This window comes from Clupea harengus, chromosome 3 (genome assembly GCF_900700415.2).
Source record: "Clupea harengus chromosome 3, Ch_v2.0.2, whole genome shotgun sequence".
In the NCBI taxonomy this organism is placed as follows: Eukaryota; Metazoa; Chordata; class Actinopteri; order Clupeiformes; family Clupeidae; genus Clupea; species Clupea harengus.
Window position 1 is genome coordinate 31,995,855 of NC_045154.1, and position 24,726 is coordinate 32,020,580.

Here is a 24,726-nt window from a genome sequence, read left to right on the forward strand (position 1 = left end):
TTGCGCAATCCTAGGTGAGGCACTGCCTCACTAGCTCCCATAGACAATACATGGTGCCTAACCTGACCGCACGTCCCTTGTTTTCTCCCGTCTATTTGAATAAGACATGCGCAAATTCAGCGAGTTCAGCGATTTTGATTATAAAAATGCTCGAAATGATTGGAATCATGCAGAAATTACACCTATACCACAGATTAGTAGATAAATATGAATATTTATTTTATTTTATAATAATAATAATTATTTTTTTTTTTTTTTTTTTTTACTTTTCAAGATGACAGGCTCTGCCTCACCTGCCTCATATGACCGCACGTCCCTGTTTCATAGGCTACTTTAGTCCTGCCATATGATGCACTTCTATTTAGAAATGAAAAGAGATTGAGAGAATTGTAAGGAAAAAAGCCAAAAGCCACAAACAGACAATACATATTAGGAGACATTGTTTTTAGTAATGCCTGGAGTTATGAATCTGGAATAACCTTTGACCACAAAACACTATACATCATATCTTTAGGTTGGTTATAGACCATTTTGCTCTGGGACCATTTTGCTCTGGGATTACTTTTTTCAAGTAAAAAAAGAAATAAATCTATACCTTCCTCTACATGGTGGGTTGGTGGGGAACCTATTTGTATTCTGGATTAACAAGAGCCTTTAGAACAAGATCATTTAGTAGAATAATCAGAGGAGACACTAGCACTGTGATTAAATATACGCTGTTTGAAGTTGTGGAGCCCTAAAATAATCAAATATATGTATGCTGTGTAAAATCATATAGTACATTTTATTCACAGTTGAGCAACATTGAGCAAAATGAAGAGACCAAATATGGATATAAAGGATTATTTATCTAGAGGGCCATATTAATTATCTTGATACATATCAGCATGTATGTTTTTGTGATGTCTGTACTGTTCTTCAGAAATTATGCAAAGACCTACATTCGAAGATTGACAAAGTCGACGAGGAGAGATACGACGCAGAAGGCAAAGTGACAAAGGGAGCAAAAGAGGTGATTTTGTTAAAATATCTGAAAGAAAATGTGTTTGCGAAAGATTGGCCAAAAAACAATGTTTGTATCGTCTCCTTAGGTTGAAGACCTGATGTTTAAGGTAGTAGAAATAAAGGGTATGAAGAAGCCAGCTCTGAAGAAAGTGCGCTTGTCCGCTGATCAGATGCTTCAGGCTCTGCTGGGCTCCAAGCACAAGGTCAGCATGGACCTGAGATCCAACCTGAAGCAGGTGAAGAAGGAGGTCAAGGAGGAGGTGAGTATTCAGTGTAACCAGAACATGTGCCAGCCAATTTTTTCAATTATTATCCATGAAGGCTTGAACACATATATAAACAAAATCTCACACACACACACACACACACACACACACACACACACACACACACACAATTGAACAGCATGTGTTAAATCTTTCCAGCCTGCAGACGCTGTTGGTGACTGGCGTAAGAATGTTGACGACAAGGCTGGCATGGGTGGCAGGAAGAAGATGTTTGAGGGAGCTGAGGCGTAAATTTGAGAGGTGAGTCGACAATTAAAAATCAGGACATTTAGGTTATGGAGAAAGAGTCCATGTGTATAATCTACTGATAAATGTAGTCCCAATAATTTAAGAGAAAGAGGTTAGTCATCTCTATATATTTTTTTATGCTTCTACAGCCTGACGAAATTGATATCTGACACAACAACATGGACAAAGTGAATGGCAGGAAGAAGATGGACTGGGGCCATTTGTACTTTTTTTTTTGACAGAAACAAATACTGTTTGTAAATGTAATACATTTAGATATAATATGCATGTTACAGTTGCATACCATAATCATTAAACACTTGGATTTAAAGAACCTACTGTTTGGGCTTTTTTTGTTTTTGCAGACACTGATTTGTCTCTCTTGTAGTATTCAGCTATGAAGCACATTTATTCCACAAGATGTCGACAGAGATCTCTTTCTCGCCTCCTTCTCCTCACACACACACACACACACACACACACACACACACACACACACACACACACACACACACACACACACACACACACACACACACACACACACACACACACACACACACACAGACAGACAGACAGACAGACAGACAGACGCACAAACCATACACACAATCTGTTTCGTCACTCTCTCCCTCCCTGTCATACTTTCTAGCAGTTTTAATCTGTGACAAATGTAAGACCATCTTGTTTAGCTGTAATAGATCCCACAGAGTTCTTATTTAGTAATGCACGTGTGCAGTGCAAGTGGAAAGTTAACACACTTGAACACAAGCGAGTTGGTGAAATGGTGAGTTACATTTTGCTTTCTATGACAAAAACAAAATCCTTACAAAGAATGTAATTGCTCTGTCTTTATTTTAGAAATACTCACCCCTCTGTTTCTAGTCCATATTACAGACCTACTACCAAAAGACCCCACCACTACCACTTTGACCTATATAGCATACTCACACACTCACACACACACACACACACACACACACACACACACACACACACACACACACACACTCCTCCTCCTTTTCCTGGGATTTAATTTTTTGGTGTTGCGGTGCTGCAAATGTCGACAGATATCGCAAAACCTACGATTTCTGTTGAATCAAGAGCAGGGAATGACATTAGCTAATAATAATCATTAACATTTAAGCACACTGCCCCTCTAGGACATCCCTGCTTCAACACTGTCTTGATCCACCCCTTATTGTAACTGCATTGGGATGTTTAATACATGTTCTGTTGGCGGAGAACGTAGTCCAGTTATGTTATCTGTATCCACAAGTGACGGTCTTCCACAGACATTAATTAGGTGAGTTCAACTTCTCCTTTGATTAGAAATAATACTAATTATAAAGAATTTACTGTATATTTCTTTCATCAGTAAATGTTTGAGAAATGTTCCCAAGTTGATCCTGAAGCTATGTTTTAACAGGCTCTGAGAGGGTGGTATAGGCAGCAGAAAGCCGTGGAGAGGGTCACTGAAAGAGTGAATCAGAGGATGGAAAGGAGGAGTAAGCAGAAGACTGGAACTCTGCTCAGGTAAACTTCGATATCACACATACACACTCAACTCACATTTAGCACATTAATTCCACCCATACCGGGGCATTTGGCACTTTGGAATTTGAAACCTTTCCATCCTGATATGAAGTTAAAAATACAATTAATTGTTTTATCAAAATCAAAGATAAAGTAAAATTCAGATGCTGCTTATATTCTCTATCGCCCTCTGTCGCTCTCCTAAACTTAAGGTAATTTGTAAAATACCGGCAAGTAAAAAGATAATAAATAATTACATAAATCATTACTAATGACCAATGACCAATACTGAAGGTGTTCAATATTTGGTTTAATAAAATGACATATGTTTGTAACAAATATGGTATCTCTACATGTTGTAGGTTAATTGGGTTTATATAATATAATAATCTGGGTTTTGTGTTAAGTTAGTCCTGAAGGAGTGTTAAGAGAAGTCAGCCACAGCGTTACTGAGGAGGATGGATAGAGAGGATGAGAGGGAAAGGAGGGGTGAATGGCAGGCAGGAACCTGGAGAAGGGCTCCCCTAGTGCTCATAGTAGACATTACAGGTCAATTTAAAAATACCCTACAGAGACACAATACATATTAATAAAGAGACACAAATGTGCATGTACACACACACACACACACACACACACACACACACACAAGCACATGTTTTATATGAATTTACAATCTCCTGTTTTGCCAACCATCTTTTGCAGTCTATTAACACTTGATGATGCACAACACTTGAAATTAGTGTCGACACTGATATCGTTAATTGAATATTATAAAAATGTAAAATGGTATATTGTAAAAAAATATAAACAGGTGATCTCAATACAAATACGGTAATGTTAGGTTTTTACTCTTTTTGTTGCTTTTGCTTTATCACATTCATATTTGTTGTGTACAAATACCGTCCATGCAGTTAAAAATGATGGCAATTTGAGTCCATGTGCCCCGCCCCTCCCCCCGCCCCCTAGCCCAAACATGTTCATATGAGACACTCCAGCCCTCAGATGTCTTTGGATATATGTTGTGTGACTTCATCTTATACTATTCATTACTTAGTCATTTTAGAGGCTATGATAATCGTTTTCTGCACTTAAAGCACCTATTTCAAGTTTAATCTTTACAATGCATTTCTTCTGTACCTATTGCTAAAGAGACATCTGGAATAATCAGCATTTTTCTGTCTATTTTGGGCTGAGCCAATGATATTGGAAAGATATGCCCATAAGGAGCAGAGGTGACTGTGGTGACAGATGCTGCCAACCTTATATAGTAGCTGTGTTCATATAAGTAGTAGCACCACTCTCCCCTCAACCTGTCCAGACCCTCAGCTCCTCCAGTCCAGTTTCTCATCAGGTGAGTCTTTTTTTCCTTATCTGCCCTGCTGATGGTCTTTGGATAGTGTACATATATATATACAATCCTGTTTTTAGTGTTGAAAGAAGTGTCCTGTATTTTGCGAAATTATTTGGTGTTTTGGAAAATAGCGATGAAATGATAATTTATGGCATTTCTGAATGTAGTCATGTTTTTCGTATTGTGCTTTCTGTTTGTGAAATTAAATCAGGTATTTTTGATCAATTTAAAGTAAAGATATTTTGTGATGGCCGACTAAGGGGGGTTAGGGATGCTATCACTGTCTGTTTGGACTTCCAAAGAGCCAGTCTTGTAATTAATCAAATCCAATATTCAAGGTAATCATCAAATCAGATTATGAGCCAGACATCCACGTCATATAGTACACAAAGTCAACTTCATTTACAATATCTTTCTGTTTGACATTGAGTGACTGATTTAGATCAGTTTGTTTTGACTTATATATATTATATATACATATATGAATGATACAATAAAGTAAAACCAAACTGATCTGAATATATAATATTCATATGAGATATGCTATAAGATACTCTTGTTATTTGACCTGGGTTCCTGCAGTTCTTATCTCCAGACTCTTCCAGAAGCTTGGGGTCATGTGTCCACCATCTTGATAGTGAAACCCATTCTATAAAAAACTGTCCCCTATTTTCTCTCTTCCAGCTGAGATTTATGTATGTGGATAACCCAACTCCATCCTAAATATAGCTGCAAGCTGCGATTTAGGGAAACAAGCACCCCAGCAGGCCATAGTGTCCATAGACAGTTCATGTCACTTGCACTCCCAGCAAGTTTCATGTCAGTTGACCAAACATTGGCTGATATATGAGGTCACATCCTGTTTGTGGCCTCCGCTGCCAAATTTGATAGGCTGTAACGGACTAATTGTTTTGAAAAGAAAAAAAATCTACCTGAAGATCATTATTGGCAAATTTGGTGAAGATTAGACAAGGTTTCAACAGCTTCACTGCTTGACCCCCAATTTCACTACCTGAAGTCTGATACTTTCTGAAACTCGGCCAGTGTGGCAGTCCTGTGCAGAAGTATTGCATGCATGTGGTACAACCCCCGTGCTGAGAATTCAGCAATATTTCATCCAGACTGAACTACATTGTACCTTCATATCTTTCATCAACGTTGAAATTTACACAAAGTTTGGCACTCAGTTCAATCTGCCTGCTGACATATAGCATTCCAATCCATGTCAGTTAATAGATCACAGAACGGCTGACAGAGGGATAATTGCAGGATTAAAGACACAAAACAGCATGTAGTAGCAGATGGGCCCCCCTTATGTGCAGCGGTTCTGCGTAGGGTTTCTTCCTGATTAACAGGGAGTTTTATCTTAACCCTGTCACCATTGCTCAAAGGGGGTTCAGGCACTGGGCTCTGAATTCAATTGAATTGGAATAGTTATCTCTGACTGGCAATTATGTATGGTCAGTATTGTCCCTCACATATATGTTACACATATATCCTGAGATATGTTCCTATCTGTATATCTAAATTACATTTTGGTTTTGCACACTTCAATAAAAAAAAGGAATACAAATAGAATTTTCTTTCATTCCATCACAGCTAAGGAGAACAAACAAGTGCCAAGATGTCTGAGTAAGTATTTGTCTATATACGACTACAACCATACATATTTATGTTCTCTGTCATTAATTCTGTTTATTCTTTGATTTTTGCATTACCCCTTAGAAAAAAGATGACCTCAAGCCGCAAGCATCATCTGAAGGTAAATCCTCATGTTCACTGAGAGTCTGTTTCAAGAGCACTCTTCTGTCCACTTTTATTTTAGCACACTTTCTGTGATGGAACCCTATACATTATAATAATCATCATTGTTAAAATGTTTGTAGTTATTATTCTGATAATTGTTATATTTTATCATAACCTGCAACATTAACACTGTTGTTACGCACTTACATATTGATTTTGTTATTGTTGAAATTCAAATGGTCAATGTTTTGTAAGTCACTTACTGTTTCTCCTCTCTCTCAGAGCGTGGTGCTTGCAATCGCTTCACAGCGGCTTGAAGAGGAAGCGGCTGAACTTATAGCTGCAAAGGCAGCATACCTGGAGGAGAACTCCCCAGAGCTCTCTCTTCCCAGTGGGGTGGAGGAACTACAGGTGGGGCAAGCTTGGGAGTGCATTGGTCTTTTACAACCAGACTATTGAAAGGTTTAGGTAAAACAGTAGTGTCTTTTCATAGGCTACTTTAGTCCCGCCATATGATGCAATTCCATTTAGAAATTAATTTATACATTTATTTCAAATTTGGGATCGAGAGAATTGTAAGGAAAAAAGCCATTACAAAGCCTCAAACAGACATTAAATATTAGGAGACATTGTGTTTAGTAATGCCTGGAATTATAAATCTGGAATAACTTTTGACCACAAAATACATTGGTTGGTATAGACCATATATAATTCCAGCATTTTGCTCTGGGATTACTTTTTCAAGTAAAAAGAAATAAATCTATACCTTCCTCTACATGGTGGGTTGGTGGGGAACCTTTAGAACAAGATCATTTAGTAGAAACATCAGAGGAGACACTAGCACTGTGATTAAATATACGCTGTTTGAAGTTGTGGAGCCCTAAAATAATAAAATATATGTATGCTGTGTAAAATCATATAGTACATTGTATTCACTGTTGAGCAACATTGAGCAAAATGAAGAGACCAAATATGCTTCATACATATCAGCATGTATGTTTTTGTGATGTCTGTAATGTTCTTCAGAAACTGTGCAAAGAGCTACATGCGAAGATTGACAAAGTCGATGAGGACAGATACGACGCAGAGTCCAAAATAACGAAGGGAACAAAAGAGGTGATTCTTGTTAACATATCTATGGTGAAATTCTGTTCTCCAGAGATGGAAAAACCTCCAATGATTTCTTTTTCAAACCCAGGTTGAAGAGCTCAAGTTCAAGGTTACAGAATTGAAGGGTATGAAGAAGCCAGCTCTGAAGAAAGTGCGCTTGTCCGCTGATCAGATGCTTCAGGCTCTGCTGGGCTCCAAGCACAAGGTTCAAATGGACATGAGATCCAACCTGAAGCAGGTGAAGAAGGAGGTCAAGGAGGAGGTGAGTATTCAGTGTAATTAGAGAAACAGAACATGTGCCATCCAATTTTTTTTATATTATTATCAATGAAGGCTTGAACACATATATAAACAAAATCTCTCACACACACGCACAAAAACACACGCGCGCACACACACACACACACACACACACACACACACACACACACACACACACACACACACACACACACACACAATTGAACAGCATGTGTTAAATCTTTCCAGCCTGCAGTCGCTGCTGGTGACTGGCGTAAGAATGTTGAGGACAAGGAGGGCATGGGTGGCAGGAAGAAGATGTTTGAGGGCGCTGAGGTGTAAATTTGAGGTGAGTCGACATTAAAAAATCAGGACATTTAGGTTATGGGGTAAGAGTCCATGTGTATAATCTACTGATGAATGTATTCCCACTAATTTAAGAGAAAAAGGTTAGTCATCCTATATGTCTTTTTTACGCCCCTACAGCCTGACGAAATTGATATCTGACACAACAACATGGACAAAGTGAATGGCAGGAAGAAGATGGACTGGGGCCATTTGTACTTGTGTGACATGTTATGTTCCCTTCATTTTTTTTTTTTTGACATAAACAAATACTGTTTATTTCTCAAAATGTACTACATTTAGATGTAATAGGCATGTTACAGTTGCATACCATAATCATTAAACACTGTGTTTTAAAGAACCTACTGTTTGGACTTTTTTTGTTTTTACAGAAACGGATTTGTCTCTCTTGTAGTATTCAGCTATGAAGCACATTTATTCCACAAGATGTCGACAGAGATCTCTTTCTCTTGCCGCCTTCTCCTCCTTCTCCCCTCTCTTTCTCGCTCTCTCACGTACGCACACAGACAGACAGACAGACAGATAGACATACAGAAAAACAAACCGTACACTCAATCTGTTTTGTCACTCTCTCCCTCCCTCTCATACTTTCTAGCAGTTTTAATCTGATACAAATGTAAGACCATCTTGTTTAGCTGTAATAGATCCCACAGAAGAGTTTTTATTCAGTAATGCACGTGTGCAGTGCAAGTGGAAAGTTAACACACTTGAACACAAGCGAGTTGGTGAAATGGTGAGTTACATTTTGCTTTCTATGACAAAAACAAAATCCTTACAAAGAATGTAATTGCTCTGTCTTTATTTTAATGAAGATATCACAACTATGTTTATAACAAAGGTATGAAAAATTCGACGCATTGATTCAGTCTGTACAGACATCTTAAATGTGTGTTTGACCAAACTTGTGGTACTGTGGCTGTCTTCTAACAGGGTCAAAGCGCTTGGGCACGAACAACAGTAGAAAGTCAAAGACAGCCTGAACGGGGACCGAGGGTGAGCAAAAGGAAGACGGCAACATGAAGAAATACTCACCCCTCTGTTTCTAGTCCATATTACAGACATACTGTACTACCAAAAGACCCCACCACCACTACCACTTTGACCTATATAGCGTTCACACACACTCACTCACACAAACACACACACCCACACACACACACACACCCACACACACACACTCACACGCACTCACATAAACACCCACACACACCCCTCTCCTTTTTCCTCGGGTTTTATTTTTGGTGTTGGGGTGCTACAAAAGGCGACAGATGTCGCAAAGCCTTTGATTTCTGTTGAATCAAGAGCAGGGAATGACATTAGCTAATAATAATCATTAACATTTAAGCACACTGCCCCTCTATGACATCCCTGCTTTAACACTGTCTTGATCCACCCCTTGTTGTAACTGAATTGGGATGTTTAATACATGTTCTGTTGGCGGAGAACGTAGTCCAGTTATGTTATCTTTATCCACAAGTGACGGTCTTCCACAGACATTAATTAGGGGAGTTCAACTTCTCCTTTTATTAGAAATAATACTAATTATAAAGAACACCAGAAACAAACAGGCGATTCACTCGTATTTTCAAAAACATTTGTAGGCGGTTCTTGTGTAACTTCAAAAATGTTTTGTCAACTCGACAATGCATTATTTTCTGCATCATGTTAATGATGCATCTGGAAATATTGGTATTCTTCTGTCTATTTTAAGCAGAGCTGCTATGTCTGGGTCCTGGCAGGAGTAGCATTACCATAAAGAGGAAAGGATATTTTGTGGTGTCGGATGCTTCCGCCCTTATATATCAGATCGGGGCGATCGCGTCTGCTTGTGGCTGCCCGCCTCTACCCTTGAACTCTCTCACCACCCAGTGCTACTTCCACGTTCAAGTCCAAGTTTCTTGTCAGGTGAGAGATTTATTACTTTGTTATCTTGTGGATTATTTCTGTGGTTCCTCCTGTGCTGTGTATCTCAGTGCATCATAATGAAAGTGGGACCAGAGATATGGTATGGGTTTTCGTAAGTTAAATCAAGACTGAAAATAATGATATAAAAATTGCTTTTTGCATGACTGATTCCTCCATGATCCTTAATTTTAGTAATCTTAATAGTAAATACACTCTTACTTTTGCGATGGCTATCAAGGTAGAGGCTTACTTGGTTTTGTTTATTTTTGATAAACTAATTTGATTTTGTCATTTTGATTAAAATTATATTTCAAATTATATTTTTCATTTGCGGAAAGTGAATTCCACTTGTAAAGACATGAAAATGACATGAATCCAAAGATTTATGCAAAATATGCTCTAGATTGAGTTAGTTATGTTTCAATTCAATTTTAACCTGTAATTGTAACTGATGAAATACCAAGAATTTGAAAAAGTGCATTTGAAATAAATCATTCACATGCACGTAACTGTGAATATGATTACACTGTAACTGTTAAGGTCCCAAAAGTTGGATTTAAAAGTCTCAGAGACAGCTTCCCCTGTCTCACCTGGGACACTTCATGTTCTGTTACTTGAGACGCTGGGCTGGTTTTCTGCTGTCCCCCATATTCAAAGATCGTTGCAGGCGCCTGGGATCAAGTGTACATCATCTTTCAAGTGAAATCCACTCCTTGTCAAACTGTCCAGCGCTGGGCTTCTGAACTCTACAAAAGCATTTCTACAAGCTAATGGAAAACTTTCAAACCTAGTTGCTCTTACTTAAATATATGTCTTTATGGAAGTGACCCCTGACCCCACCTTTCTTTTGCCACACTACACATGCAGTCAAAAAAATATGTATCACATTTAACAATATTTTAACCAAACCTAATTACTTATCTCTGCCACTGTAACATAATTAATCCATGTCATGACTCCGCCTTAGAATCAGACTGGAAAACCAGCTCAGTTAAAATGACGACATCCTATTCTGCAAATCCTCTGCAGAGAAAACATTTAAAGCTGTGTCCATTGTTGTGGTACTGAGAATGGTTGACATGGTGACAAATGAGTGATTTCAAAACAAGCTAAAATAATGGGTGCGGTTTAAGGAGAATTTGCATTTGAATCTGTTTTGTCTAAAACTATGTGTATATGTGGAAGTTATTGAACAGAAGCTTGAGCAAATAAAATGTCTTAAACAAAATCTCCTCCTTATAGAAAGTACTTTATCTTCTGCCTGATGAGGTTTTGAAATATCCTAATTCATCAAGCTCTGGTGCTTAGCCAAGTGACAGCAGCTTAAAATGTCTTGGCTACACGATATTATGCACAAAGCTGATCCAATCACTTTCTGTTCAATTTTGGGTTGCACTTAATGGCAATGCCCATATAAAGAAATGCTCACCGGGGCCTTCCAAAAAAGCAATCACCATAACCATACACTAGGCCAGTAGTCAGGGCCATTTTAGAAAAATCTTGATATTTATTTATTTATTTTTTAAAGCTAAAAGAGTGGGTTGGCGATATGGACAAAGTCCTTAAGGACATAGGTGTGTAATCCACTATGAATGAATGATTGTATGGATTTATATGGTGTTATCCTTTGTATATATGTTTATTATCAAGACATGAACTACCTCTGTAAGATAAAACACAGTTCACTTAGTTCACATTACATTTATATTTGTGTTATTCCCTCTTAGAGAAAGAGAACAACATCAACAGCCAAGATGTCTGAGTAAGTATTTTCCAAAGTTACCTGTTGCTGGTGGTTTGTACTCCTTCCAAGTCCTTCAGTCTGTTTAAACTTTGAAATGTTTCTTTAGGAAAAAGATGACATCGAGTCGCAAGCATCACCTGAAGGTAAGTTCTCACTCTCAGTGGGTTTCTGAGCCTTGACCCCTCTATCCATAGACATTTGTTTACATGTGTCGAATTCTCTGAAGGTCCATCTTTATCTCTCTCTCTTTTTCTTAGAGCGTGATGCTTGCAATTGCTGCAACGCGGCTTGAACAGGAAGCGGCCGATGCGATAGCAGCCAAGGAGACGTACCTGAGTGACAACTGCCCATCCCTTGATTACCCCAGCAGTATTGAGGACCTTCAGGTAGGCCAGGCATGCCTCCAGTTAAATGGTAACTGTGAAAGGAATCTAGCCATTAAAAAGCCACAAACAGACTAAATAGTAATATAGTGAATGGGAATATTAGGAGACACTGTTTTTAGTAATGCCTGCAATTATAAATCTGGAATAACATTTGTTTTTGACCACAATACACTTAGGTTGGTTATGGACCATATATTATTGCAGCAACTACTGCTCAGTTGTTTTAATCATTGTCCAATTGTTTCTCCTCAATACATTTATGCAGTGTAAAATCATGTAGTCCATTGTAGAACATTGAGCAAAATGTAGAGACCAAATATGCTTTGCCACTTGAAACATTTAAAGGATCATTTATCTAGAGAGCCATATTAATTATCTTGATACATATACGCATTTTGTTTTGTTTTCAGAAACTGTGCAAAGAGCTACATTCGAAGATTGACATAGTTGATGAGGACAGATACGACGCAGAGTCCAAAGTAACGAAGGGAGCAAAAGAGGTGATTCTTGTTAACATATCTATGGTGAAATTCTGTTCTCCAGAGATGGAAAAACCTCAAATGATTTATTTTTCAAACTCAGGTTGAAGACCTGTTGTTCAAGGTAACAGAATTGAAGGGTATGAAGAAGCCAGCTCTGAAGAAAGTGCGCTTGTCCGCTGATCAGATGCTTCAGGCTCTGCTGGGCTCCAAGCACAAGGTCAGCATGGACCTGAGATCCAACCTGAAGCAGGTGAAGAAGGAGGTCAAGGAGGAGGTGAGTATTCAGTGTAATTAGAGAAACAGAACATGTGCCATCCAATTTTTTATATTATTATCCATGAAGGCTTAAACACATATACAAACAAAATCTCTCTCTCACACACACACACATACACACAATTGAACAGCATGTGTTAAATCTTTCCAGGCTGGAGACGCTGTTGGTGACTGGCGTAAGAATGTTGAGGACAAGGCTGGCATGGGTGGCAGGATGAAGATGTTTGAGGGAGCTGAGGCCTAAATGTGAGAGGTGAGTCGACATAAAAAAATCAAGACATTCAGGTTAGGAGTAAAAGATACATTATTATATGACTTTATATGGTTAAATGTAGTCAGCATATGTTAAGGCAAGGGTTGCATCTCTCTCTGTGTGTTTACTGTTCTGCAGCCTCAAGAAGCTGGTGGATGGATTGGCGGGATGGATGTCAGGAAGAGGATGTGTTCAGACGTTGAGAATTTTTTTTTTCTCCAACATTCTTTTTTTTTGTTGATGAAACATGTTTTGTTGTACAAATGTACGGATAGCCGATGTACGTCAGTTACAGTGAAGTCATTAAAATATCACTTTTAAGGTCACTTTCTCCTCTGGCTTTTCAATGCATGGATTTAGTAGATTTAGTAGACACTTTTCCCCTTCTCCTAGCCTCAGGTTATGAGCCTTTCCACCAGAAGATGTCAATAGAGTTCAGATTCTCTCTCTCTCTCTCTTGCTGTCTGTCTCTCACTCTCCATGTCCGTTTCTCTCTCTCTCTCTCTCTCTCTCTGACATGCACACAGACACATACCCACATACTCACCCTTTCTCTCCTTTCTTCTCACTCTCTTATGCCCTCTTTGGGGCTCTTTTAAGGACACTGAAATGTAAGCCTATCTTGTTGAGGTAATGAGATCCTGCAGAGTTCTTATTTAGTAAAGCATGTTTGCTGTGCAAGTGAAAGCTACCAAGAATGTTGACCCAGTTGAATTGTCCTTATGGTAAGTTCACTCTTATTGACCAGAAAAAGAAATTGAAACTTTAAAAAAGAAATACTGTACAATGCACTGAATCAGTTTAAATACCAAATAATGTATTCCATAGTTAAACCAAACCAAACTTTTGCACAATATTTCTTTAATCTATTTCATTAATCTATTTATTTATTCACGTGTGAGTCGTATCAAGTAGTGGCAGGTCATGTTAAACTGGTGTTCTCTGTGGAATATTTCCACTGAGCGACCATAACTAAACATTGTGGCACTCAGGTGAAACCGGGACCAGACAAGCAGCACCTTGTCATACTTGAATCAGACTGGGATCAATCAACAGGGATCAATCAACTGGGATCTGACAGGCAGCACCTTGTCATACTTGAATCAGACTGGGATCAATCAACTGGGATCTGACAGGCAGCACCTTGTCATACTTGAATCAGACTGGGATCAATCAACTGGGATCTGACAGGCAGCACCTTGTCATACTTGAATCAGACTGGGATCAATCAACTGGGATCTGACAGGCAGCACCTTGTCATACTTGAATCAGACTGGGATCAATCAGACTGGGATCAATCAACTGGGATCAATCAACTGGGATCAATCAACTGGGATCAATCAACTGGGATCAATCAACAGGGATCAATCAACTGGGATCTGACAGGCATGGTGCAGCAAGATGAAGAGAAAGGTGGCAGTCACAGCACCCCTACTATTCTGTCACTTGGTTATTCCACTGAGTCCAGCACAAAACATGTGCTTTGGTCATCTTCCCATATCGCTCTTCTGTTTACTTAGCAATGTTGACCATGTATATGTAGAAATGTGTTTCTATATTCGACCTTATTTCCATTACGCTCCAAACCACAAATGCACTCAGGTTCTTCTTCCTTTCATCAAGTTGTCAACAAAAGTGTGAAATCCTATTTTGCAGTTTTGTACCAAGACTGTCTTGAGCATTACAACATCTTCTTCACATCTGGTTATGCCAAATTCTCTTCTAGGGTCTATTTTAAGCAAAGAAGGTATTTCTGGAAAGCGGGAAAGATAGGGGACCAGCACATCCACCGTTACCATAAACAGGAGAGGATTTTACGTGGCGTTGGAGGATGTCCACCATATATACCAGATTTGACCTATACTTGTGTGCCACTTCTTCTCCGTCTTCTTCCCTCCACCTGTCGAGCCTCTCTACCCCAGCCACTTTCTCATTGGTGAGGGTGAATGCTTTATTACCTTGTTTGCTGCAGTGCTGATTGTTATGAGCTGTTTATTCACCTATGGTGCATCTGTTTTTTCTCATAGAGTATTTGTCATGTTTGGTGTGCTTTTGACTTCTCAGTCCTTTAGCACAGCAAATGCTGCCGCTTATTGGACTGTTGTGATGGAATCAATACAATCATCATACGAACTGAACAAAATACAATTATTTAATGCAGTTTGAGGATTAACTAGATTAAGCAGATTTTCCTGTTTGGAGATACTATATACTTTAAATGGATCGCTGATGATATTTATAACCTCATAATAAATAAAACGCATCTGTAAAAGGATTATATTCAAACACATGGACAATTCTATTTGCTCTGCCTTCCAATTTAGCTGAAAATAGTAGCTTAATTTGCATATATTTACTTTTAAATGTGTGTCAAGTCGAAAGGAATAAGAAAAAAATCTTTCCAGCTGATTCAGAGTGTTAGCAGAGGCAATGATTATTATATCACAAAATAAATTTGACTGCGTATTTCTCTCCTGATGTCTTGCTCTTTGCCTGACTTCTGAGCAGGAGCATATACCAGGATTTGGTTTTCTAATCAAATGTTGTGGCTTCAGACCTTTCCAGTAGAGTTTCTATGTATATCCCCAGATTTCAGAACACAGCCTTCACTGACAAATAGGTATAAATCTAGATTTTTATTTTAGACTACGATAGGTTTAAATCTGGATTTTTATTTTAGACTACGATAGGTTTAAATCTGGATTTTTGCAATTGTATGTCTGCTCTAAGACACAAAGCTCTGGATTTTGACCATGTTGCTCTACTTTACCCTTCCAGTGGAAAGACTCCTAAGGTTACTAGGAGTAGGTTTCTTACACGCTGAGGTGTCAATCAGATCGTCTCCACTCATGACCGAAGGATCTCTAATTATGGCTCGAGCTTTAACACTGTTATTTTGCTTCATAGATGTTGCAGTTCATGAAAAAGTTATTAGTTGTCTAAAATTGGAAAAGTATTTTTTTTTTATCAGAAAGGACATGCTTTTACATACTATGTAGAAGCAAGCTTTCTTTGTGTAAAAGGGCAGTGGTTCTTGGTGATACTGGGTGTGCCCTAGCGTATTTATGTCAGTTATCGGACAGTGTCAAACATTGGCCATTCTGTTAAACAATCACAATGCTAAGTTTAATAATGGATTAACAATCGATTTGCTCAGTTTAATAATGGATTAACATGACAACGCAAACGTTTGCCGATAACACACACGGTCCGATAATTAACACCGTTACGATAGTATTTTGATGAGGGAAAACAGCTGTAACTATGACTTAAATAATTTCTGTTTCTGTGTGTTTCTGTTACGGGAGTGATCGATCACAAATTCCAAGATGGCTGAGTAAGTATCTGGTTGTTTTTTTATTCAGAAAATTCAGATTTTAATTTTGGATTAAATGGTTCTCATTTTCTAACAAACTTTTCTGCATTCTGTAATCACACAGTAAAAAGATGACATCGAGCCGCAGGCACAATCTGAAGGTAGTATTGAGAGCGTTTTACATGAGGACAAGTTTCTGTGTGTAATTGTTGCATTACTGTAATAAAATCATGGGGAAACTTTTAGGTGTTCACTTCACTCTTTAGTCCAAATGACTACAGGGCATGGTATACAAGTCAGCTAATATCTTATACAATTAGGCCATAACATAAAAAACATTTGGTTGCAGTCACTGTAGGGTAATATGGATATGTCAATCCGTGACCTAAGATAATGCTATTTTGTACTGCTCTTAAACTTACCAACAATTAGGGAAAGTCCTAAGAGCTCAGTTCTTAAAATTCTCCTGTTAGCAATGCATAATATCATTTAAACATTTTGATGGATTTAATGGCAAAAAGCTCCTGATGACATCTTTGGTTATTTCACGAATAGGTCTCATGAATATGCTTTTATTTAATACCTATAGTTGTAGAAACTTTCAGTGGTAAGAATATGATTCTTTCTGAAACTGGTCTCAGAGCTGCAAATAAAGATGTTATTCAAACATGATTTTCAAGGAGAGGCCTTAGTTAACTGTCAGATTAACAGATTATTTCCCCCCCTTTCTCAGAGCCTGATGCTTCAGATTGCTGCTACGCGTCTGGAAGAGGAGGAAGCTGCGGCTATAGCTGCCAAGGAGCAGCACTTAAATGAGAGCTGCCCTGCTCTCACCTTCCCCAGCTCTGTGGAGGAACTGCAGGTAGGCCAAGTACAGGAACACCTATTCACTTCTAGAAAGGTTTTCTGCTGCAAATAGGCAGCGTAGAGGAACACTAACAATGTGGTTACCATCACAGGTTATTTTGCCACAACAGGCCTCATTTTCAAATCAAGTGTGGTTGAGAGCCTCATAACTTGTGTGTTTGGCATGACATAATGTCATAAAAGCCCATGTTCAAAGTAAGGTTAATCTCCGTTTTGTCTTCCCACTGCAAATTTGTCCTATAAAAGTTTTGACTTGTTTTGTTTTCAGAAACTGTGCAAAGAGCTACATGCGAAGATTGACAAAGTCGATGAGGACAGATACGATGCAGATGCCAAAGTAACGAAGGGAGCAAAAGAGGTGATTCTTGTTAACATATCTATGGTGAAATTCTGTTCTCCAGAGATGGAAAAACCTCAAATGATTTCTTTTTCAAACCCAGGTTGAAGAGCTCAAGTTCAAGGTTACAGAAATGAAGGGTATGAAGAAGCCAGCTCTGAAGAAAGTGCGCTTGTCCGCTGATCAGATGCTTCAGGCTCTGCTGGGCTCCAAGCACAAGGTTCAAATGGACATGAGATCCAACCTGAAGCAGGTGAAGAAGGAGGTCAAGGAGGAGGTGAGTACTCAAAGCCTTCGGACTTTACAGTCTTTGTCCCAAAATGAAAGCCATAGGCCTCATTTGGCAATATAATAATAAACTTTCAAATCTTTCCAGGTTGGAGACGCTGTTGGTGACTGGCGTAAGAATGTTGATGACAAGGCTGGCATGGATGGCAGGAAGAAGATGTTTGAGGGAGCTGAGGCCTAAATTTGCCAGGACTTTTTCTTTTTCCTACGCAGTATTCAAGAGATCTTGGACCATGCTTCTTAGCTTATGGACTATGGGGGGGGGGGGGGGGGGGGGTCGGGTGTCATCAATTTTGCCATGCAATTATCACTAGTGTACTCTTTGCCAGTGTATGTTTCTCACAGATTACAATAATTAAATAAACAGTTTAAGGGAATTGTTTTCCTTGTTCCTTTTTTCCTCTTTCTTTGTTTGTTTGTTCAAAAGTCTATTTGGTGTAATTCATCTGGAATTTAGCCTATGTGGGGCTATTTTGAAAACTGTAGCTACTGGATGGCCGAAGATAGCCCAGATATTTGTTTTTTGGGTTTGATCCTCTTTTATCCCAAAAATCCTGAAATGGTGAGTTCCTTTACTCCTAATTTTACTTTTTGTGGACAAAGATGTTTGCAATCACTGTATTGAGTGAATCTGAATCACTATAACCTTAAGCAGATACTTGGTCAGTGATCTCAGTATATCAAATATATCCAATTTACAGGTGCTTTGCATGACCTCCTTGGATCGTGTAAGAGAGAGGGGGCAAATCTATGATACAAGAAAAGGAGACTGTCACCCTAGGTCTATGGAGGAATTACAGGTATGATATCAGACGGCACCAAACCTTCATGATATTCAGCTCAAAGATTTGAATTCTTTCATGAGACTAAGTTCAGACTTCTTCAAAACAGTAAGGGTCAACTTATGTCTAATGGAAATGGAACATGTTTACATCAAGTCCAAGTAAAAGTATTAGAAAAATGGCTTCTCTTTGTATAATCCCTTGCTCTGATGCATACAATGCTTGGACACAGGGATCTGAAAAGAAAGGAATCAATCCTGTATAATCATAGTGCTAAGTTTTGTATTGTATCATATTTAGTGTACAAATATTAGCATTTATATCCCAGCTAATATTTGAATCTTCCCAGTTTGAGTAAGTTATCGCATATGGCAGACATCGCTTACAGAAAATGGGAAATGCTTTTCAGTTTCAGTGATATGTTAAAGCTCTGCCTATTGCCCAGAGTTATGCATGTATATTCATTAAAGTGGCATTATGTAGGAATTGCTAATCGCTAACGAGATGCTAGCGGCTAAACCTAGCAAAACCTCTTCAAATTTGCTTACTTTGACACTATGACAAACTAGTGAGTCAACAACTTTCCTAACACAGTCAAACATCAAGAAAGTTGTACTAGTGGGCTAACTACCCCAAATCTGACCAACAACAGCACAGTTGGCCCTTAAAAACCGCTCACATGTTCACTGATGTGGAATCCTTTCCATAGAACTACATAGTACATAGCCTGGAAGCCTAATATCCTTCACATTATTACATACCATCAAAATGACTTTGAAGATGACACCCATGCCTGTAAAACACACCTCAAATTCCTGCATTCTGCTTATGTGGCATTCTCTGAGTCATTTTGGTGGGCCACAAATGCATGTGCTATTACTCGTTACATTGATATTATGTTCTGAGACTGAATACAAAACTTCATATCAAACTCTTTATCATACTTGAATAATAACAGATGACATGTACTCTGATATTTGAAGGGTAGGATTTCGCACATGTTTTCTTGAATGTTGTTATAGAATTGCCTATTTCGTACTACGCATAGCAGGACTGACACTGAGATGTATCAAGTTAAAGCCCCTGCAAAGAGGGTTGCCATTAACACAAGTCAGCATTTCAAAAACTGGTGGCAGTCATTTTGAAATACTGCAAGCTTGAGGGATATTTATTTCTGCTTAAAATATTTTGTCGTAATGTTCCTTTTGCTCTCTTTCCCTTTTGGATTATATGCAATGTCTGTCCTGCCTTTCTCAGTCCCTATGGTGCTTTTTTATTTACTTACTTACTTACTTACAATAAAGGAACTCGAGATAGAGGAAGGCAAACATTTTAAACTGTAAGATAAGGTCCAATGATTCAATTGTTGGTATATAAAATCAAGAGCTTTCTCCAATCTTAACGTAAACATAAGGTTTGGGCACATCCAACAATTTGGCAATTTGGAGTTTGTGCAAAATGGCTAAATATACGGCTTCATTATTTTGTTTTGTTAACCAGCCACTACAACCTGTCCTTTCCTTGATCTAGAAGACATACTAGGTTCATGTTTAATAAGCATCTCAGAAATGTATTTTGGTCCCAAGCCATGAAGTGATTTATGAGCCAGCAGCAGAATGTTGAAACCTCATGTGTTTCTTATTTCAGTTCTGCAGGATGTTAGATTCCTTATGCTAGTAGGCGCTCCATATAGTGGTCACAACTCTCAACATGTCCTCACATGCTTATCCCCACACCTAAACATGCGTGCTGTGCTTTAATCAGATCACTCCTTACCATGGAAGGCCACAGGATACCCAGGCTAGATCAGTTTGGCTCAATTCGGTTCATTTTTCACAGATGTTTCACTGTTGGTCTGGTCCAGTGTTACAGAGATGAAAGAGAAGGTCAGCCATTCTCTGCAATCATTGGACATTTTCAGTAAGACGTTATATTTCCTCATGGCAGAGGTTTTATCTAAAGGTACTTACAGTACAGTGCTGACGAGGGGTTGCACGAGCACATCATTTTAGAAATCAAGCAGGCTAATTGTTTCCTGAAAAACTCGAATAGGAGTTTGTGCGAGAGGTGTCTTGTATCAGTTAAAAGACTATGCAACCATGATGGGGTTGTCTCAGCAGATAGAGAAAAGCATAAAATTAGTGATATTTGTCTGGTCGGTGTGACGTCACATCCAGCAAAACTCAACAGCTAACAGGTAAAAACAAACCGCTGTACTGCCTGGCAACATTGACATTGACAGCTGTTGGTTTTCACAGAGTTGCTTTGCAACGTGATCACCCAATATTACTTCCGGTAATTCACCAACCAGAATCTTTAGTAAGCCCAACCAAATTCGTTCTGTCTATTTTTCAACAACATTAATTTGTCACGTTAGTGTAGTGGCCTAGGCCTATATGAGGCAGACCCGATGTTTGAGCCATCCTTGAGAGAAAGTACTTCCAAACAACTGAATTCTACCGTCACCATCCTTCCTCTAATTTACCAAGGGCTCTAACTGAAAACTGAGTGTGTGCAAGTGTAAAACTTGAGATCCTCGGGAGGGGTTAATAGCCTACGTGGTGAAGGCCATCATTTCAGGAAAAGGAGGAGTTCGGAACTAAAACTCTTTACTTCTCCAACGTCATCCAAAACACTCTTATAGGCTACTCAGCAAAACTTCTTCTCTGCTCTCAACTCTCTCTAAAACCTGCTAACCCCCCACACATTTTCAGTTCTTACACTAGTAATACATGATCAAAGAGTACTCGATGATAACCTGCTTACCCCCCACACAATATAATATTATATTATATATAATTTTCAGTTCTTACCCTAGTAATACATGATCAATGAGTACTCTATGTTAATGTTAATGTTCAGTTCTTACACTAGTAATAATGAATATAGTAATAAAGTAATACATGATCAAGGAGTACTCGATGTTAATGTTCAGTTCTTACCCTAGTAATACATGATCAATGAGTACTCGATGTTAATGTTCAGTTCTTACCCTAGTAATACATGATCAAAGAGTACTCGATGTTAATGTTCAGTTCTTACCCTAGTAATACATGATCAATGAGTACTCTATGTTAATGTTAATGTTCAGTTCTTACCCTAGTAATACATGATCAATGAGTACTCGATGTTAATGTTCAGTTCTTACCCTAGTAATACATGATCAATGAGTACTCGATGTTAATGTTCAGTTCTTACCCTAGTAATACATGATCAAAGAGTACTCGATGTTAATGTTCAGTTCTTACCCTAGTAATACATGATCAATGAGTACTCGATGTTAATGTTCAGTTCTAACCCTAGTAATACATGATCAATGAGTACTCGATGTTAATGTTAATGTTCAGTTCTTACCCTAGTAATACATGATCAATGAGTACTCGATGTTAATGTTCAGTTCTTACCCTAGTAATACATGATCAAAGAGTACTCGATGTTAATGTTAATGTTCAGTTCTTACCCTAGTAATACATGATCAATGAGTACTCTATGTTAATGTTCAGTTCTTACCCTAGTAATACATGATCAATGAGTACTCGATGTTAATGTTCAGTTCTTACCCTAGTAATACATGATCAATGAGTACTTGATGTTAATGTTAATGTTCAGTTCTTACCCTAGTAATACATGATCAATGAGTACTCGATGTTAATGTAGAAACTCCAGAATTGAAGTAGCTGCTGGAATACTCAAGTACTCTGTGCGACCCCTTAGTGCAGACACACATGTTCATACATCTGTGTGCTCTCTTGGTATGGTACCCATGCCCTTGCTTGCTATGATATGAAATATGTATGGATAGGATGATGTTTAAACTGGGCAAAACACCAAACACAGTAGCCCACCCTTTATGTAAGCTTAATAGTTGCCCCTCATATAAGCTAAACAGTGTACTGTAAGACCAGTTGTGGCTTTCCTAAAGCATTTTTCAGTGACCACCATGGATGGGGATGGGTCTTGAAGCGTTTTACAGCCCCCCCCCCCCCCCCCCCCCCCCGCAGACAGAGCCTGCTAGTGAATTGATTGATGGATAGGCAAACAGGTAACCACACAAATACATAGATCTTCCTCTCTCTCAAATCTCTCAACAGGGGTTTGGTTACCTGTGCTCACACACTATGAAATTAGAAAGTTCTCACTCAAGGGAGAGGGATGCATTTTCATATTCAGTGCTACAATACAACCACACATTTAATCACTGGAGAGCTCAGCACACATATATTGTCTTTCAGAATACCTGTCTAGAGCCAGGAGGTGAACTTATTATGTATGCTGGCAGAACATGTCTATATCTGTCAGCCACACACACAAAAAGCAAGAGAATCAGCTGTCCGCCATCTTGTAGTGTACTTCTAGTAGGGAAAACTAAGGTCAATGGAAAGAGCAGTAAACCTGTTCTATTAATTGGCCAAAAGCACCACACTTATCATATTTTTAGTTTGTAAGTTTGCTTGATCTTGCTCTGCTTTCTGTCTCGGTTGTATTTCATTTCAAAACAAAATGTAAGAAACAAAAGTATTTTCAGTCAGAGATTTTGTGGAATTGTTACTGATGTATCATAACTCGTGTGTTAAGCTGTTGCTTCCATCAATCAGTCTGTCTTAGTAACTTCTGAAATTAGCTTGTAATATTTGCCTTGAGATATCATTTTAGAAAGTGTCATGAAAGAAAGTGAAAGAACGCTGTACGTGCGTGTGACTTAAACTCAGAAACCCTAGTTTAGTCAAGTAGCAGCTTTTGCTTCTTAGCCAATTGAAATGACTTCAGAAAGCAGGTTGTATGTTGCTGGTTCTATCTGTTGCTGTTACTTTGAGCTCAAGCGAGACATATGAATAAAACTAGAAAACATAATAATAATAACAATAACATTAATAATAATAACAACAAGGATAATAAAACTAAAACAATTATTGTAATTAGTATTATTAATAGTAGTAGTAGTAACAGTAGTAATAGTATCCTTGGTCTTGGTAATATAAATTTGGTCTCTTCTCAAACAAACTGAATCAGAGACAAAAGGTAGTACCAATTTGTGTGTAATGTACAATCAGCGTCCTCGTAGAAAAAAACCTACCTGTCTCATCGGTCATGTTGGTACCGCACCGCATTGGACATTAAGACAAAAGTAATCAAAAGATCCTGGCAGTGTAAAAGGGTGTCCCGAGAAGAACTGAAGACATGAAGTGACATAATATTCTTATATATGATTCATATAGTTATTTGCTGTCTTTATCAAACGAGCGATAAAATTACATTGACCACAGTCTTATTTCCTAACTATATCCTAGCTATGTCACGGGAGTTACCCACTGAACATCTTCTCTTTAAGCGGACGTAACCTACAGCAAGCTGTCAGTGCTTGTGATTTATGGGATATCCTAATCATAATGTTTGTTTCCACTCACACAAACTTCTTCTAATATGACAGGCTCATGGTGATATTGGTTGTCTTCGTTGACTATATTAAGCAGAGAGATATTTCTGGGGACTGGCGTGGCCCCTGTCTGAGGAGCCGTTACCATAAAGAGGAGAGGATATTGAATGCCAGCCTTATATACAAGATCTCCCTATCGGCAAGTGCCAGTAGCTACCATCTGCCCCCATCCTGTCAAGTGTAGTCCAGGAGTTATAGCTTTCTCTGAGGTGAGATGTCTGATCCTGTATTAAGTGTTACGTCTGTTTGATATATTTATTACTTGTTTCTCTTGCTTGTCTTTTTATGAAGATGGATAGTGTCTTGTGTTTCAGCTTGTTTGAGCTAATTAGGGTGATTGTTGAGAGCAATTATCTATTGGCAATGCAGCACCAAATAGGATTTATATCACTGTTAAGGTAACAAAATAGGACTCAGACGTGATTTTTCTATTTGAAATTTCAATAATCTAACAAACTTTTAGCAATAGCTGCGGTTGAGAAAGATTTAGAAAGATATTTTAAAATATTAATTCTGTGCTTTTGTTTGTGTGATTGTCCATCTGAGAACAATATTTACTGGTAACTGAATAGTGATTCTAATGTGAATAGAACATTATTAGTTGGTATAGGTAAATACATTTATGTGCAAGTTTTTTATTACGTTGTACGTTTATCAATCACATGTGGTTGGCTTAAGGTTTGATACATATGAATATACTGAAAATTGTATTCATTCAGACTACAAAAATGAACACTAATTATTGACTTGGACAGACAAATATTGGTCGCATTAAGCACCTGTC

The 24,726-nt window shown here is 38.4% G+C and overlaps 5 protein-coding genes and 1 long non-coding RNA gene across 10 annotated transcripts in view; 5 read left to right on the forward strand and 1 right to left on the reverse strand.

Moving 5' to 3' along the window:
• LOC105904755 (troponin I, fast skeletal muscle-like) overlaps nt 1-1,737 on the forward strand; it is an 11,621-nt gene extending 9,884 nt beyond the window's left edge. The window contains exon 8 of the mRNA XM_031565416.2: nt 1,670-1,737. The gene's annotated coding sequence lies outside the window, so the exon portion shown is untranslated. The remainder of the gene's footprint in view (nt 1-1,669) is intronic.
• Nucleotides 1-2,824, reverse strand: part of LOC116220063 — a 14,967-nt gene extending 12,143 nt beyond the window's left edge. The window contains exon 1 of the long non-coding RNA XR_004163444.1: nt 2,603-2,824. This is a non-coding gene — a long non-coding RNA (uncharacterized LOC116220063). The remainder of the gene's footprint in view (nt 1-2,602) is intronic.
• Nucleotides 1-7,855, forward strand: part of LOC105904753 (troponin I, fast skeletal muscle-like) — a 13,348-nt gene extending 5,493 nt beyond the window's left edge. Inside the window, exons 6-10 of one of the 2 annotated variants that reach the window (XR_004163443.2) lie at nt 923-1,012; nt 1,092-1,265; nt 1,431-1,532; nt 1,670-1,726; nt 7,825-7,855. Coding sequence is in view for 1 of the 2 variants with exons in the window: in XM_031565418.2 (XP_031421278.1) it covers nt 923-1,012; nt 1,092-1,265; nt 1,431-1,523 (357 nt within the window). In the remaining variant the exon portion in view is untranslated. Of the gene's footprint in view, nt 1-922; nt 1,013-1,091; nt 1,266-1,430; nt 1,533-1,669; nt 1,738-7,824 lie in introns of those variants that run through there. The other variant, XM_031565418.2, reaches the window with a different exon arrangement.
• LOC116220061 (troponin I, fast skeletal muscle) lies at nt 4,339-8,209 on the forward strand. The gene is made up of 8 exons (XM_042707400.1): nt 4,339-4,410; nt 6,010-6,042; nt 6,136-6,172; nt 6,439-6,567; nt 7,183-7,272; nt 7,355-7,528; nt 7,756-7,855; nt 7,991-8,209. Exons 2-7 carry the CDS (start codon nt 6,035-6,037, stop codon nt 7,846-7,848), a joined length of 531 nt encoding a protein of 176 aa, XP_042563334.1. The 5' UTR covers nt 4,339-4,410; nt 6,010-6,034; the 3' UTR covers nt 7,849-7,855; nt 7,991-8,209.
• A 1,247-nt stretch (nt 8,210-9,456) lies between these two features.
• Nucleotides 9,457-13,838, forward strand: LOC105904758 (troponin I, fast skeletal muscle-like). Of its 2 annotated transcripts, XM_012832677.3 has the most exons (8): nt 9,457-9,777; nt 11,505-11,539; nt 11,628-11,664; nt 11,779-11,907; nt 12,318-12,407; nt 12,490-12,663; nt 12,817-12,918; nt 13,057-13,838. In XM_012832677.3, exons 2-7 carry the CDS (start codon nt 11,532-11,534, stop codon nt 12,907-12,909), a joined length of 531 nt encoding a protein of 176 aa, XP_012688131.2. In that variant the 5' UTR covers nt 9,457-9,777; nt 11,505-11,531; the 3' UTR covers nt 12,910-12,918; nt 13,057-13,838.
• On the forward strand, nt 13,833-18,000 carry LOC105904759 (troponin I, fast skeletal muscle). Of its 3 annotated transcripts, XM_031565409.2 has the most exons (6): nt 13,833-16,255; nt 16,359-16,395; nt 16,968-17,096; nt 17,370-17,459; nt 17,542-17,715; nt 17,815-18,000. In XM_031565409.2, the coding sequence occupies exons 1-6, from the start codon at nt 16,248-16,250 to the stop codon at nt 17,905-17,907; spliced, it is 531 nt and encodes a 176-aa protein (XP_031421269.1). In that variant the 5' UTR covers nt 13,833-16,247; the 3' UTR covers nt 17,908-18,000. The 3 variants fall into 3 exon arrangements, with proteins under 3 accessions (XP_031421269.1, XP_031421268.1, XP_042563333.1); XM_031565408.2 differs by having other exon boundaries at nt 16,359-17,096; XM_042707399.1 differs by having other exon boundaries at nt 13,833-14,331; nt 14,645-17,096.
• The last annotated feature ends 6,726 nt before the right edge of the window (nt 18,001-24,726 follow it).

Bases quoted from the DNA above. Each gene is read 5' to 3' on its own strand.
- LOC105904758 (XM_012832677.3), top strand. The intron at 12,408-12,489 runs GTGATTCTTGTT...TTTCAAACTCAG, and splicing joins TAACGAAGGGAGCAAAAGAG to GTTGAAGACCTGTTGTTCAA. The intron at 12,664-12,816 runs GTGAGTATTCAG...AAATCTTTCCAG, and splicing joins AGAAGGAGGTCAAGGAGGAG to GCTGGAGACGCTGTTGGTGA.
- LOC116220061 (XM_042707400.1), top strand. The intron at 7,273-7,354 runs GTGATTCTTGTT...TTTCAAACCCAG, and splicing joins TAACGAAGGGAACAAAAGAG to GTTGAAGAGCTCAAGTTCAA. The intron at 7,529-7,755 runs GTGAGTATTCAG...AAATCTTTCCAG, and splicing joins AGAAGGAGGTCAAGGAGGAG to CCTGCAGTCGCTGCTGGTGA.
- LOC105904759 (XM_031565408.2), top strand. From the start codon at position 16,890: ATGTTATTCAAACATGATTTTCAAGGAGAGGCCTTAGTTAACTGTCAG. The intron at 17,460-17,541 runs GTGATTCTTGTT...TTTCAAACCCAG, and splicing joins TAACGAAGGGAGCAAAAGAG to GTTGAAGAGCTCAAGTTCAA. The intron at 17,716-17,814 runs GTGAGTACTCAA...AAATCTTTCCAG, and splicing joins AGAAGGAGGTCAAGGAGGAG to GTTGGAGACGCTGTTGGTGA.